Source organism: Syngnathus leptorhynchus, chromosome 13 (genome assembly GCF_054491065.1).
Source record: "Syngnathus leptorhynchus isolate UIUO chromosome 13, UIUO_Slep, whole genome shotgun sequence".
Taxonomy (NCBI): domain Eukaryota; kingdom Metazoa; phylum Chordata; class Actinopteri; order Syngnathiformes; family Syngnathidae; genus Syngnathus; species Syngnathus leptorhynchus.
Genome location: NC_141207.1, coordinates 5,275,816 through 5,292,218, shown reverse-complemented (window position 1 = coordinate 5,292,218; position 16,403 = coordinate 5,275,816). Strand labels below are relative to the sequence as shown.

General features: G+C 44.3%; 1 protein-coding gene across 4 annotated transcripts; it reads right to left on the bottom strand.

Moving 5' to 3' along the window:
• Positions 1-17: 17 nt before the first annotated feature.
• Positions 18-15,994, bottom strand: abl2 (c-abl oncogene 2, non-receptor tyrosine kinase). Of its 4 annotated transcripts, none has more exons than XM_085928897.1 (11): positions 15,220-15,994; positions 9,062-9,223; positions 6,830-7,125; positions 6,491-6,763; positions 6,229-6,313; positions 5,982-6,159; positions 5,727-5,911; positions 5,497-5,649; positions 5,332-5,421; positions 5,030-5,206; positions 18-4,301 (listed from the first exon to the last, which is right to left on the bottom strand). In XM_085928897.1, exons 1-11 carry the CDS (start codon positions 15,434-15,436, stop codon positions 2,575-2,577), a joined length of 3,543 nt encoding a protein of 1,180 aa, XP_085785023.1. In that variant the 5' UTR covers positions 15,437-15,994; the 3' UTR covers positions 18-2,574. The 4 variants fall into 4 exon arrangements, with proteins under 4 accessions (XP_085785023.1, XP_085785022.1, XP_085785024.1 ...); XM_085928896.1 differs by having other exon boundaries at positions 9,062-9,226; positions 15,220-15,993; XM_085928898.1 differs by lacking the exon at positions 15,220-15,994 and adding an exon at positions 9,366-11,845 and having other exon boundaries at positions 9,062-9,226.
• Positions 15,995-16,403: the final 409 nt, after the last annotated feature.

Here is a 16,403-nt window from a genome sequence, read left to right as displayed (position 1 = left end):
TAATCAATATCTTTATTATTTACAATAGACTTAACACTGATAAGCAAACTTCACAGTAATATATGTGAGCTTTAAATAATAATAAAAAACAAATATATAATTTGTACATTTAAACAAATGTGTTAACATTTTTTTTTAATGCATGTGAAGGTTCACATACTCCATGATGGCGTTTCTGACTGTGAGCATTGGCTTTCATTGCACTTGAAACACTTTGGTATAAAGATGAGCTGCAGAGCACTTTCCAAGACAGGGAGTAAAGGTGTGGAAGAAAACAAACATGAGAACAATGAAGGCAAGTGCAACAACAACAACAAACAATGGAAAAGTGAGCATTGTGAGGACACTATAGTTATGTCAGCATTGTTTCAGGCATGAGATACGAAGACAAAACTCAATTTATTCATAGACCCTGTTACTTCAATGTATTCCAAGGGGGGGTGACCATTTTATTTCCATCTTTGATGACACTACATCACTAAACAAGAGAAAATAGATCATCAATAGAGGAAAATGACAGAAAAATGAAGTAGCTCAGGATAGAATAAATGTGTAAAGCAAGAGAAATATGACACATGCATGTTTTTTTATGAGGCTGTAGATTCTTGAAAGAAATTTGCTCACGTAAAAGGCACCAAGAATCACAGAAAAACGACATTTCGCTTGTAATTTGAGACTCACAGTATTTGTAAATGTATGTGTTATGGACCTGCAGTGTTTCACATGCAAATGTTAGAAAATGTACGAGGCCTTATCCAGTGTACATTAAGCTGTGAGCCCAAATAAACAACGTGCTCTCTGCGTACTTGTGCAATACATGTACAATTCTTGCAGCTTGTGCTCAATAAGTAGCCAAGCAGCTTGGACTACAAATTGTGAGAAAAATAAATAAATGTAACGGCACCTTAAGAGATGAGATATTCATGCTGATGAACATTTGATGACTTCAGAATACATTCAGAAAGCAGATGGATAGGCCTCAATCTAAAACAGGGTTGGGGGGACCCTTTGTCCTGTCAGGGGCCATATCAGGGTGCGCGCGTGTGTGTGTGTTTTAAATTCAAAGTAAAGTACTCGGAAATTCTGTTTTTAGAAATGCAAAGCGGACCGGATCAAATTTGCCACCCTTGCTGTGACAACGTAAATTGATTTCTGGATTTGAGAAATAAAACAAATATTAACTCCCCGCCCGTTTTCTCCCAAAATAGCTCTGTGCTTTTAATAATAATAAAAAAAACAAAAATAAATTAAAATTCAAGTTCATACATAGACATTCTAGAAATCATTCTTTAACCCAAATAATGTACAAATTGCTCATGTGCTCGAGACAGACTGTGGATTAGCCTAGAAAGAGTTACAACTGTATGATTAGTGTGATGAGCACTCAGTGTGTTTGATCTGTGTTTCATAAATTGCAGACGTGAGGCACTGAGACCACAAAGGCTACACGGAGTCCTGTACTGTCCATAAGATGCAAGTACACTTGGAAAAAAAAAAAAAAAAAAAGCTGTCCCAAATGGCCTAGTGGTGTGCTACCCTGTGCTCCTCTCAAGAATGAAATGTGGTGCGGAAGGACATCCAGAGATCAATATTGAAATGCTTTTGAGGACGTGGCAGAGGTGAAATTCATTCATGCTGTAGGCCGAAAAAGAAACATTCATTTTCTCTGAATATTGAGGAGAAATGACATTTTCTCATAATTCAGCACTCAAAAGGCCATGGTGTACAGTTTACCATTTTTTTTTTCTTCCATATCTTGTGGTTAAATTGATATTAAGATTCGATCATATTCCCAAATACTGTACCGTTTTAAAATAGGGATAGACACAATCCTTAACCGTAAAAGGGCCTGTAATTTGAAAACAATCCTGCCAAATGTGAATGATTAAAAAAATAAAATCGCCCTGTAAATAAATGAAGTTTCAAAATTGAGAACGCCCAATCAACCTGTAATATTCTTTAAAACCAGCTAGCAGTCAATTGTTAATTGATACCATAGTCAATCAAGGAAATTAGGTCAAACGCATATCCCTATTCTAAAACAGAGCCCATGTTGTAAATCAAACTAACAAAATGCTGACGCTCTTTCCTGTCCGCTAGTTAAAATGGCTTCCAATAATTCGTAATGGTCCCTCAGTTGCTAGACACGGTGCAAAACGCTCCAAGAAAAAAAACCACATGCAGCCGAGCGATGATTCACACATTCGTAAAACATTGAGCTGGACAGGAGCAAACCATCGTCTGCTAGTCAGTAAGGCTGAGCACAATCGAGTGACAATCTGTTCCGGCGACGCACGCTTGACATTCATTTCACCATTATGGCCGACGCGAGGCAAAGCTTTCACGTTTTGGACTTGAATCGCGTTTGGTTTGGCGTCAGGGTTATCAGAATATGTACAGGTCAGACGTAGCCCCAAAAAAAGGAGGAAGTGTCCACACTGGCGTTTTTATGAAACAACTATTTGTAAACAATAAAAAGCTGACAGTTTGTAGTGATTTCTCTGAGGTACTTTCCACATTGTTGTCACGTCCCAAAAACGGTTCAAGATCATTTCGATGGTGGTTTAGCGTCGGCTACCTCTGGACGACATCGCTAATCTCTTTAATGCAGCTGTGCAGGTTGTCCAGTACGCTGTTGGAGCCCAAGCAGTTCAGTCCTCCGCCACCTGAGGCTCTCAGTTCCTGCAGGCTGAGCTCCAGTTTTCCCACCGCCTCACGGAAGGCAAACTTGTTCCTGGTCTGGGAGATGCAATCCACGTAACCCGAGCAGTAATCCAGCAGCTGGTGGCCGGCGTCCAGCACTTGACTGCTGGAGGGGCTTTCCGAGCTGGTATGGAGGACGCTGCTCAGGCATTCGGCGCACTCCAAGAGGGCCTCGCGGCTGATCTTCTCCAACGGGACCCTCTCCGACGGCTGTCTGGTTCGCCGCAGGGCCACTTTGGAGTGTGATGCCCCGTTGGCCATTTTAGTAGCAGGAGGCACTTGTGGCGGTGGCACTGATGGTCTACTCGTGGTGGTTCCGCCCGGCAAGCGGGCCGACCTGTGACTTTTTAAAGTATCTCCGTTGACTTCCACCGCCGCCGCTGCTACTTGCTCCTCTCCCTCGCTGCTGTAGGAGTGTTGTATCCCGCGGAAGGTCGGCGGAGGAGGCGGGGCGCATTTGGGTTTGACCAATCGCGGCCTGTCCCGGTCGGCTTGGTGCTCGGACAACAGTTTGAATCGGTTCCCCTGAGAGTCCAATCCGACCAGGTGCACGTCGCCCGGGCTGTTCTTCAACGTGGGGGAGATGAGAACGGGAACTTTGTGGTTGTGCGTCTGTGACGCCGCTGAACTTTTCGAAGGGGACGACCAGCTTTGCTGCCTTTCCAGTCCCGCCCCGCCGTCCTCTCTACCCTCCCTCACCCGGGACGTACTATCCGATTCACCCACTTCCCCCCCGACTCCTGGCGCCCTCCCTCCTGCGGCAGCGCTCCGGGGTAGCAGCTTGGCTTTGGGTCTTTCCCTGATCTGCGCGGTCCCCTCATCCATCCTCCTGAGTAGAGTTTCAGGAGCACGTGTAGTAGCCCCGTTCTCTGGCTGGGAGGTGGTTGAAGCGGTTCTCTCCAGAGGAGTCTTAGCACTGCGGTTCCTGGGTAAAGTCAAAGCAATACGTTCCAGATCTGGCAACCCGGCTGACATCGAGGAGGTCGAATTGGACCTGGGTAAGGCCTTAGGCCCACCAACCATGTTTCCACCATCCCCTGAGCAGACCGCCTTTCCTGTCCGCAGCCCGAGGGTCTTTTTGATAAGCCTGGGGGTAAAAAATCCGGCGAGTCCTCCCCAGCTGCTACCGCTTGTTACCTGCGAGACAAGTCCACCGCCGGAGGGCTTCTGTCCAAACGCGGCCCCGCAGCAGCGCGATTGAGTCTGGGCGGGTTCGCCGTGGGAATGAGAAGGGGAAGCGGAGAAGCCACTTAAACTGTCCGACTGGGGTAGCGGAGGCGGGGGGCTGAAATCAGCAGTGGGTTCATATTTCTTGTGCGGCTGCGTTTCCATCTCCCGAAAAGAACTGCTCCTTTTGGGAGGCGTCGGGAGGTTCTGTTGGTGTTGGGAGGACGGCGAGGAGGAGGAGGAAGACGATGACGACGACTTCTTCTTGATGAAGGAGCTGAAGAAGCTAGTCTTGCGATCTCGGGTGAACGTGCCTGTGTCCAGCGCGTCCTCTAAAAGACTCCCGGGAGATTTATCACGGGGTTGCTGTTTTCTGGGCAGCGCCGGGGAACTGCTTGTGCGTCCTTCGCTTCCTAATAAAGAAGTCCAACCTAAAGACGAGGAGGAAAAAAAAAAAAAAAAGTTTAGATTCTTCTTGGGAATGATTTATTTTCTATTGCATTTGTCCTCATTGGGGTCAAAGGTGAAGCCACGTTGGGTGAGAAATAGGACAAGTTGACAAACCCTGATTTACATTTAGGGACAATTCTGTCTTTAATTCACCAAACATGCGTGGTATTAGTTTTGGGCGAACATGTTAACTCCACATATTATAAGAAGGTCAGAGCAAACGTGCTAACCACTCAGTAAAAAAACGTTCCGGAATGTTTTATGCAGGATTTAATGTTACTCCTTGTTTTGTGGCTTGGTTTATTATTTTAATATGATGAATGCTGAGTGCTTTGATGAACTTGAAGTTGGGTCAATGATGTTTTTAGGGACAATGACAGAAAGACAATCATGCGTCACAGACAAGCATACGGGACCAACATTTTATTCTCAACATAGAGATGGAACATTTTTGAAATTTTAGATTAGTGCTCAGCAACATGCCTTAATTTATAACTAAATTACTAATTGATTAAAATGCACACTTGGGAATGGACAGAAAGTTGCACAGGTGGTCAATCGTTGAGAAAAATGATCGCCCTTCTCCTCAGGCGGCGGGCTTGGCGACGCTGCAGTTGACTTTTGGCGTCAAGGTGACCCGGAAGCGTTGCGGGCCTGTAATGTGGTGTACTTGATTGCTTGGTGGCGAGGTAAGCGTGTCTAGCTGTACCTGAGGGACCGTGCGTGCCGTGATCTGGCCTCCCGTCGAGCCCGCCTTCGATGTTTTCCTTGTTTTCCGTGTGCTTGAAGATAGTGCGGGATTTGGAGGGCAATAAGGGAGTGTCGAAAGAGTGCAGAGGACTGCCGTGACCGGAGGATGCTGTCTTACAGAGCTCCTCTGCTACCTCTGGAAAAAAAAAAAGAAAAAAAAAGAATATATATCAATGCAATCTGAAGTCTGAATTTTCAGTTTAAAAAAAAAAAAGTTTTAAATGTCTTTAAATCCATCACGTTTGACACAAAAGACGCTACCTTCTGAGATGCTGGAGTCATGGAACATTGTTTCAAAGGCTTGGTGGATTTCTGCAAACGATGGTCGGTCGAATGGACTCCACTGCCAGCCTAGCAGAAACAAAACTCATGAAAATGAGTTCAAGTCGAAATCACAATGACTTGGAAAAAAAAAAATTGACTTACATGCCCTCATGAGTTCATAGACCTTTGGCGGGCATCCTTCAGGCTGTTCCATTCGGTAGCCCTTCTCGAGAAGATCATAAACCTGAGACAGATCGATGCCTGGGTATGGAGACATGCCATAGGTGGCTATTTCCCATAACAGGACTCCGAACGCTGGAACGCAAAGTGGATCATGTGAGCAAAAGTGCGGCGGGATGAATTAGTGACGTGAACCAGTGCATGTTACTCACCCCACACGTCGGACTTGATGGAGAAGGTGTTGTAAGCGAGGCTTTCTGGCGCAGTCCACTTGATGGGAAACTTGGCCCCAGCGTGTGCAGTGTAGGTGTCACCAGTCATCAACCTGCTCAGACCGAAGTCTGCTACCTTCACCACGTGATTCTCACCGACCAAGCAGTTCCTCGCCGCGAGATCCCTGATAGCAGAAACCTCTGTCATATTTCATTTGAATTCACACAGAATAGCATCTGGTGCTTTCTTCTCACCTGTGGATGAAGTTCTTCTTCTCCAAATATTCCATTGCCGAGGAGATCTGCGTAGCCATGTAGAGAAGAACCACAGCATTCACTTCTTCTTTATCGCAATCTCTCAAGTAGTCCAGAAGGTTGCCGTGCGGCATGTACTCCGTCACGATGTAAAACGGAGGCTCCAACGTACACACACCTGTGGGAGAGGTATTTTTGATATTTTTCCGGGATTGGAAATTTCGTAAAAATCAGATAAGATACTGACCAAGAAGCTGAACTAGGTTTGGATGTTTAACCTCCTTCATGACAGCAGCCTCTTTCAAAAATTCCTCCACTTCCATGGTGTCCTCCTGTCATTAAAGAAGCAGGATAGAAATGTTAGCATGATTTAAAAAAAAAAAAAAAAAGAGTGAATAGTTGATCATTTATAGGCATTACCGCAGTCTACCAGCAGATGGCGACTTACAACCATAATTCTGCTCATTGGCAGATAATAAAATTGAAATCAAGGTAAAATATCTTCACACCTTGAGTGTTTTAACAGCGACAGTGAGGTTGTACTTCTTCCACACGCCCACGTACACCTCGCCGTACTGGCCACCTCCTAGTTTGTGCTTCATGGTGATATCGGTACGCTCCATCTCCCACTTGTCGTGGATGGGCGACACGCCGTACACGGTGGGCTTGTTGCACTTGGGTGCCGGGTAATGCAGTGTGGTGACCAGGCCGTCGGCTACAGTGGAGTGGTGGTGGACCAGCTCGGCCAGGGTGGCGAAGCGGCTCTCGGACGTCACATACACCTTGAAGAACGGAGGGAGGGAAGTCAGGATCGCTCCAGATATTAACCGCCGGCTAGCTAATGCTACCTTTCCATCCGAGGAAGTGTTGATCCGGTAGTGGTAGACTCTCCCCTCGTAGCGGAGGGAAATGGACAGCTGCCCGGGACTGCTTTCGCTTTCTCGGACAAGGAAGCTGCCGTTGATGAGGGATGAGAGAAGGTACTCGGCGGCGCTTCGTGACACGGGCCCGTGGTACCAGCTGTGCTTCTCCAGGCTGTTGACAGGTGTGATGTAGTTGGAAGGGACCCAACCCTGGCCGTTCTTGGAACGGACTTCGCTCCACTCTCCATTTTGGTTGTAGCCCAGCACACGCAGCTTCTCCCCTGGGCAAACAGAAGAGAAAATGTTCTTCTTGTGTGACAAATAATTCTTGAATATTTTCAAATCACGACCTCTTACTTTAAAAAAAAAAAAAAAAAGGGGAATATTCAGCAAGCATTCAACAACAACATAAAATACTAACTCAAATGGGATTCTTTTGGGCTTTGCTCTAGAAGAAGCTTGGGATGGGAGGAGAACAAAAAGAATAAATGCAGACTAAATGAAAACATCAGCCTCTGATTAAAGTAATATTGGTGTGTGGGGGGGGAATGGGTCAAAATGACTAAATCCACAAACCTAATCCTATATGCGCCCTTAAGATAGTCAGAAAGCGGAATCAGGATTAGAAAGCCATAAAACGGAATCTAATTACAAAAAAATAAAATCAAAAGAAGGAACTCAGAGACTCAACATGGAGTCTTGTCATCAGGCAAGAATGTGGGATGAGGACGCTTTGATGGACACAACGACAACACAAACAAACCGGGAGCGGTTTGAACAGATTGCCAGTGTGACTGAACTACATCAAAAGCTGTGCAACAATAATAAGAAGCGCCAAGATGCCATGCGAGCGCCGGGCAGAAGCAGACATGTAGTGACTTGGCGTCTCCGTCTTGTCTCTTGACGTCAGAGCCGGAGACGTGAGGGAGCGGAAAGGCACGCGCTCCTCGAAACCGAGGAAGGGCGTGATTCAATCATGAAACATGGCTAGTTACCTATTCACTGGATAGAAAATAAACAACCAATACAGCTCAACTTACACATGCAAAAAAAAAAAAGGATACTAAGAGCCAGGGTGCAAAAAAACAAAATAAAAATCTATATTTGTTCTTTTTGACTAAAGTAAAGCCACAATATGATGCAGTGCAGCAGGAAGTCGTCGAGTTCATCGCCATTATTATTCATGCCTTATGAGAGTTCCTCCAATTATTAAACAGAAGCTCAACGTCCGGACCTCGCGCACTGTCCGGTGAGTCACAGTGAACATGACGCATCATTTACACACACACCAAAGCCAGCTGTCCGGGAAACGGCCGTTGGAGCCAATAAACAATTAAAATTGGGATGATCTGTGGAAATAAATACGACAAAGCCCGCTGTCACGTTACCGACGAAACTACTTTGAATATCCACTCCGCCGTTATTTTTTTTATTTCCTTTGCAGGACTGGAAATACTGAGTGCCGCCCTGGACTTTGGAGCTGATGATTCCGAGCAGCTCATTCGTGCTTGTGGTCAACGACTCCCTGCTCAAAGTAACCCACCTGTTGATGTCAAATTTGAAATCATCTCCATATTTTTTTTTTTCCACGTCACGGCCAGGTGTCCCAACATTTCTTATCGACCTATAGCTTTTTTTGCCACACAACATTCCAAAGGTATAACTGTAAAGCTTCTCATGAAACGGTTTCTTCTCCCCTCAGGGTTTGGATGACCTGTCAATCATCGGCATGGCCTCAAGTGTTTACTTGTTAAGTTACCAGGTAAGGAAATGACTATGCAATTGTGTTGCAACACATGCTTTCATGGAAAGGTGTGGGTGGCGTGTGTTGGTATAACATCACGTCACGTAGCAACAATCCTTTTTGATGATGCAGATATATTCTATAGGGCAGGATTAAGCACGTCATGGCTAAATGTCATCACCGCAATTCGTTAAATTTGGAACGGCTACCTCAAAACTGTGAAGCTGTTATTTTACAACAAAGTCTATTGTCATTTTAAATATTTCAAATTATGCCAATCTTTGGGGATTAAAGTGAACCTTTTTGAAAATGTAAACTGAGCACTCTAATCTTTTTTTTTTTTTTTTTATATATTTTTTATCTTACGTGACCGTGCAACTGCACCTAATAAAATCTGCTATGAACAACTCAAAACATGCAATTTTCATTTTCATAGATTTAGATATTTCATTGACATACATTTGTGTGTTTACCTTTAGTGATGCTAAGTGTGTTGTCCCCACTGGCCACAAAGTCATAAAGTGCAACAAACAGGTTGGGGTCGCTCTCGGCCGCCCCCAGGAGGTTCTCTTTGGAGCTCCAGCGTACCGCTTCTGTCAGGGCTGCAGAATCCAGCCCAAATGGCCTGTGTAGAGCTTCTGGAGAAAAAGCATAACCAAAAAAAAAAAAAAAAAAAAAGGACAAAAGAGAAGGGAAATAATCAGTCAAAAGAAATGAACATCAAATGTGACGGCTGAAGTTGCAAATATTTGATGACTCTAAATCTTCCTGATCTACCTGCTTCTCCAGGCCTAGGACACTCTCTAAAGCCAGTGCGAAGTTTCTGGCCACTAAGGGCCACCCAGTCCTCCTCAAAACTGTTTGCCTGCAGGCACCTCAAAATCATTACTCGTGACAAAACGACTCTTAAAGTGATCACCCCTAAGGTCAGGTATGATCTGAGCTAGCACCGTGTGCGGATTTAAAGCGAGCAAAAAGGGAGGGGCTGTGATGAGAGTGACGTTACCTGACCAGACAGAGCGCGTAGGTAAAACAAAAACTCACACCCACAAAGACTGACTTGCGATTGATGAAGCGGAACGTGAGTGGCGGAGTTGAACAACGTGCGGCAGCTGCTGCTAAAGCCGCTACGTGTCGGGACAGCTGCAGCGGGAGTGGGAGAGGAGGGTGATGAAATGAGTTGACTCATGACAGAACACCTATCTACTGTATCTCACCACATTTTTGCTATTATCAGATATCAATATCCAAACAAAGGCTAGATTTCACTATTCATCCAGAATTGTTAGAAAGGAAATAATAATAGACAAATGACCCAAAAATGAATATTTTTCTTGCCTACACATCGGAATGAATTCAAAACACACACCTTTGTTCTGGACCAGCATGCACCGCAGTTCGGAACTAGCCGCGACCTGGCTCAACCACAGTTCCCAGTACATCCTAGAGCTTTTTTGATCTGGCTCAAAGTAGGTCATCCAAGTATTGATTGAAGAAATGGTTTGAAAAAGCTAGTTCACCCTTACAAAGCGAGTCCACCGTGAAGTATATCCACCAAAACATTGCGCAAGAATCCAATTCACATTGTGATACACGTGGAAAACAGAGAGAGCCATGACTGATGCCCCCCTGTGTGATGTGAGGGATGACACATGGGAGGGTGGGAGGATCCAAGACATATGTTTCGGTGGAAGTCTGGGGACTAAGGCGGAGTGGATTGTGAAGTTGGAAAGATGGAAGCTGGGCTATGTGTGTGTGTGTGGAGTGGAGGCTCGGGCTACAGCTGCAATCAACAGCAGATGGCTGGTCTTGTCCCATTGGGAATGAATGAGTGAGAATGTGTGTGTGTGTGTGTGTCTGCACACACAACTGCAAGTGACGTTAAGCCAACTGTCATAGCTGCTCTTCTTACAGACCTCAATATCAAACTCACTTCGAGGAATGTTTTTTTTTTTTATGAGATGAATACTGCATACATTATACACGACCTAATTACGTGAAATCGTCCAAATCGCTTCAATGCTTCACGTGACAGATATACGATAGAACAGGTTGCTTTTTTTTTTTTATTTGGCCCAAACTCAAGCCACTAACACTGTAACATCTATCTGAATGAGCAGTTGGTCGTCACGTTCCGTGTTGTTAGCGTAGCACATGCGCCCTCTTGAAGAAACTGCTTTGTGTCGAGTTTACCAGAAGGCGACTTAGGGGGCACGCCAAGAGGTGACCCTGATATTTTGTGACACCGTTTACTTGGACCTATCCGACAGTTGCTCGTATGACCAATTAGCAGACGTGTCAAATCCAGAAATTAGAAAGCGTGCCACAGTTTGGAAAACTAATGTATCTGCAGCCCATGACTATGTAGGTAAGTGATTATTTTTAGCTGCTAGTCAACAAAACAAAGCAGCATGACACCAAGAATAACTCTACAGTGCATATTGGTGTAGACAAAAGATGGCTGCCTGCCTGCAGGAAGCCGATCGTCAAACCTGATACAATGATGGCCACGTGCACAAAACATTACATAAGCCAGATTTGGCTCCAGGCGATCCTGCGGCAGACAAAGACAGAAAGGAGTTCTGATTGTTACAAGCAAGAGAGGATAAAGCTGAAGTAAGATTAAAATTAAACCCCTTGGACTTTTCGGCATGGAGGTCACAGATACTTCGACAACCTCAACATTTGAACGCTTTGAAAAATTCAAAGAACCACTCTTGAGAAAGTGGAGGAAAAAAGAAAAACGTGGGAGTCAGCCAGCGTCATGGAACACATTATGCTGGACTGTGAAGGTTCTGACAAAGATGACCCTGCAACATTTGTGACCCACCACAGCCTCAGGGCGTGATTATCGATGCTATGCTAATTGCTAACATGAGTAATGAGGTGTGGGAAATGTAACCCCTGTACATTTATCACGAAGCGTGTTCAAATGACAATTATCATTGTAAAACTCGACATATGTCTTCGAAAACCTTTCAGACTATTTTCTAAGGCAGTGGTTCTTTATTTTGATCATTTTATTGATTTAATTTTATTCATTTATTTATAAAGCTAATGTCCTTGCTAATGGCTCACAAATCCAGAGCTAGCGCAGAGACCTTAAGTAAAAGTCAGGCCGCTTATCTATCCGTCATTGGATAACCATGTGACAAGATATCCAAAGTGTGCCACAGGGCAGCAGTGGAAAAAAAAAAAGAAGATGTCTTGACATCAACATTCAGAATTGTGTGACTTCCACACTAACATATCCACTGGTAGAAATACTTTAATATTACAGTAGTCCATTTTCCACGCCGATGCAACTGAACTCAAAAGAACACATTACATGCCAAGGGGGTTTCTGGAAACCTGCCAGAAAAACACACACACACACACACACAACTTGAATATGTGCTATGTGTGTACTATACGTGGAAATTCCAAGCCAACTCTCCAGCCTGCAACCCAGAAGATAAACGGCAAGGATAATGCCAGCAACAGAGGATTGATCCTGGAAGCCAATCAATGTTTAACAGGGTTGGCAGCGGGACTTGCCCTCTCCGACACTATCTATTTTTTTTTCCGCAGCATCACAGCTAAGCCTTGTAGCGAAGCCGCTACTTAAACACGAGCCACTACGGCAATTTGGCTGTGGAGCTCTCTCGAAAGTTGAAAACATTTTGTGTTCTTAGGATGACAGATGCATGGAATGGTTTCACCATCTGTAAAGCCAACCACGCGCTGTTCTAATTAATCCCGCCTCTTTAATGATATAAGCTGCGAGAGAGTCCAAGCCAAGGACTAAAAGACTGCGGTTTTTGGGGAACTAAAGAAGCTTGGCTGGTAGCCGACGCTAAAGCTCAAGGCAGCGATGCAGTAAAGCTTGCATGCTGTGACAAGAACGTTCCACTAAAACAACTGATGACTTTTTAATATTTGTCAAATGATCATTTATATGCAAAATAGAAGTCATTTCTGCGAGGATCTACAATGATGCTCTATGCTGAGATATTTCAACACATTAATCATTTGGGATTTAATTTAAGCCCTGATTCAATTTTTGATTTTCAGTAACCGATTTGGATTCGATTCCTTTGCCTCATATTAAAAGCAATTTTTTTATTATTTTAATATCTGTATTTTCTACTTTAACTTTATCAAAACAAAAATGGAACTAACGGCCATGGCTCCTCCTGGTGGATATCGGCAGTCACAAGGCCTCACTGACCGACACGTTTTGGACAAATTTGGTTTATTGAAGCCTAATCAAGTTGCAGGAGCTAAATATAGGATTTCTCACACATTATGTTGTGGCTGCTGCGCGGCTTGCTCTGGTTATTAAGGCTTTACTAGCACACAGTCAAAGCAAAAGTGGATTTGTCTCTAATCCTATTTCACCCTTGATGCAAATCAGCTTAAATCCATGGATCCTGGATCCAGGCATTGTCGTCTGGCCAGGACATAAAAGTGCTTCAACATATACATTTATTATGAGTCTAAGATAAGGTCAACGTGACCAAAAGACAAGAAATGATATACATATTCAAATAAAGTATTTAAGATTCAGAATTTGGCTTGACTATGATGTCACAGGTCACATGACTCTTTCTGCCTGGCGAGGTAGAGGAAGTCAGAGCTGCTGAATAAATAATGTCTCGAGAGAGAGACTGCTTGCGGCACACCTGAGTTCGAGACAGGAAGTGACTCACCTTGTCATGAATGAATTCCGAGGGGGGGGAGAAAACACGACCGCAGCAGTGCATGAGGGGATTCATAGCAAAGCTTTCCTGTTTCTTATCTGTCCATTGGACTGTTTTGAAGCGTCGGCATGCAAGATGGATCCTCGACATTCACAAAAGGGACAGTGCAGCAACATACGGACAGGCGTGAGTGACCTCAACAGAAAATCACGCGTTCCTCAAAGACTAAAAAAAGCAATTATGAGAAGTATTCCACATCTTGTATTTTTTCCTGTTTACTATAACAACTCGACATATTACTCGTGCTAACAATGAAGGGTCATCATCAGAATCCTGTCAGACCATGCAGTCGCTATAACAACTCGAAACAACAAAAAAGAAGATGGAAAAAAATTCTGGAGCAGATTTGACAAATCACCAAAGGGATCAAATAAGAGCTACGTAATTTCGTTTAATCGACAGAAGCACAGACTTGACACTTCAGGCAGTGAAATAAAACAAATAGCTCCTTTCACAAAGAATAACAATTCTTCATCACTGTCACCGCCTTTTAATGAGCCAGTGAAAGACTTTGGTCCTCATTCTCTCCTTGTTCTATTATTATAGACTTTGAAGACCAAAATCTTCCCAGGCAGTATGACTTCTATCAAAAAGACACTCTTGTTTCCCAGCATGAGAAAGCAGAATACTCCTCTTGCACTCAGTAAGCCTGTGCTTCTTGGGCTTAGTTTTGATACGGCCACGGACGGGAAATCCTATCCATTCCCAAAAGTCCCCATTGTCTGTGTGTCCTTGTCCACAACACTACTGAGAGCAACTTGAGTTTACAAATGCAGGATGCCTTGCCTGTATTGTCTTCCCAAAAAGTAAAAGCGTCAAAATACGAAAATGACAACATCCAAACTAGCTAGTATCGCTAGGAGGCATCATGTCATCTCCATGACTTGAGTTGTTATTCTGATCAATAATGCAAACTGCTGCCCAAGGTACCATTGTCATTACTCAACACATTCCAAGTTCATTGGAAAAAAAAAGCTGTCCTCGTTCAAGATGAGATAACAGAAATTGCGAGTCAACAAAAAAATATTCGGGACAAATATGCATCGCAAACATATATTGATCTTGGAATGAATATGAATCCGCTATCGCCGTGTCGAAATGTAACTGGCTAATTTGAAAGTACTACAGAACACTCAAACCCGGTCACCAAGTTAATCGCAGTAAATCCAGCCTTATTGCTTACAAATACTCCATTTATTCTTAAAAACTCATCTAATTCATGACATCTAAGAAAGCGCTGATCCCACTAATCTCCCTCAATAGGAGGGACAGACGTTGATATTGCAAAAAAAAAAAAACAATTACTTGGGAGTAATCTCAAATGAATGAACGTAATCTTGTCACGACAGAAGGTGACCTAAATTATTCAGCAGAGAATCAAACGATGCATTCATCTTGCTGAGTGTGCTGTAACAGTAGACAAAAAGAGACAGGATGCAAGTGAGCATGACAAAAACACCCGCCACCCTTCTTCTACAAAGTTAATGGGGTGGAATCGCTACCAAACCTCCGGAGGGCGAAGATCACTGTTTACCGAAGCGACTATCAGATGATGGCATCCAAGAGGGAAATCATAACAATCGACGCCGGAGGCGACGAAAATTAAGCATCGCCAGGTCACATGGAACATAAGGCACAAGATAGAACTTATTATTAAAATCGCATAACCGTGAAGGTCATCTCCAGCAGTAATGTCAAATTTGAGCAAACAATAGGAAGGAAGATGAACCAGTTTAAAAAAAAAAAAGAGAGAGTGAAGATTTTCTTCCGATTATTTCCGCTAACGTCAAACTAGCACAACCCTGTTTAGCCAATGCTAATAAGTTGCAACAAATATTAAGGCAACTCCACGCACTGCTTCCAACAAACACTTGTTAAGGTATATTTACCTGAATGCTTGGTGAATATATTGATCGACGGGTCAGGCAAGTTGATCGCAGCGGACCTGCCCGGCGGTGTGCCGCTGTTACAGCCAGGTTCTCGGGGTCTCCTCCCGGCGACGCTCCCCCGGTTCCCCTTCACTTGGTGCGCTTGGGACGCGTGGGGCTGTGGCGGCTGCAGTCCGGTCGATGTGCCCTCACCGACGCGGCCTACCTGCTGTCCCATCCCGGTAGTTAGTCGTAAGGACGTTCGGGACAAAGCGAGCAAATCCCCCAGAGCGCCTCTGGCTCACATTCCCCTGCGCTGGAGGAGCGTGCGTGCAGAATAAGTGTTCCTCAATCCCCCTCCTCCTTCCCTCACCGCTAACTATCGCGTATTAGCTGGTTTGGCTAAACAGCTAGCTGCTCTTAGCGGCAATCACAGAAATCCAGAACTCCCCCCGGGTTTTAAACGTAAAAAAAAAGCCCCGCTGCGTGACAGCGACCGTCTTTACTCCAGGGGAACACACGTCGTCCAGGAAGAAGATGAATGAGAAGGTGTTGTTCAAATGTGGAGCTTTTTTCAAAATGCTGTTGCCGTGGTCCGACTACTGCGCGCCCCCTCAGACGCCGCCATCTTTACCGCAGAACAGAAGATGTGTTGCACAAGGCGGCGGGGGGTTGGCTGGCTTGGCTCTTCCCCCGGCCGTCGGCGTCCAACGCATCTTCTCGTGTGGACTGACAGGCCCAAACACCCCACCGGCGTTTCTGACAATCGGTGATAGTCTGATTGTCAACCCCAGACCTCAAAACCCATCGTGACAGTGTTCAATTCCATTTCTCTAACTTTTCACCCTAAATATTCAAATGTGTTCTGTGGAAGTATGGAGTTCAAATAATGCATAAGAAATATTAATTTGTGTGCACGACTTTTTCTTCCCCCAATTTATATTTGTGGCTAATAAGAGATCAATATCTATGCATAAATCAAATAGATAGGCTCTACAAGACATACTTTGGCAAATATGGTTAAAAAGCAAACAATATTTTTGTTGAAAGTTTTACAGTTTAAATAACATAAATATGATTTTCTCTTGAGTGAAGCTCCCATTTTAGAAAAAAAATGTCCAAGCCAGTCTTTCTCATCCAGTATCAGCGTGTGACTTGACAAATGCGCATTTGCAAGCATGCCCCAAAAAAATTCAAAAAACACA

Coding starts and splice junctions, on each gene's coding strand:
- abl2 (XM_085928896.1), bottom strand. CDS start 15,436: ATGGGACAGCAGGTAGGCCGCGTCGGTGAGGGCACATCGACCGGACTG. Junction 5,650..5,726: donor CATCAAGTCCGACGTGTGGG/GTGAGTAACATG, acceptor TTTGCGTTCCAG/CGTTCGGAGTCCTGTTATGG. Junction 4,302..5,029: donor CGGCACGCACGGTCCCTCAG/GTACAGCTAGAC, acceptor CCTCGTCTTTAG/GTTGGACTTCTTTATTAGGA.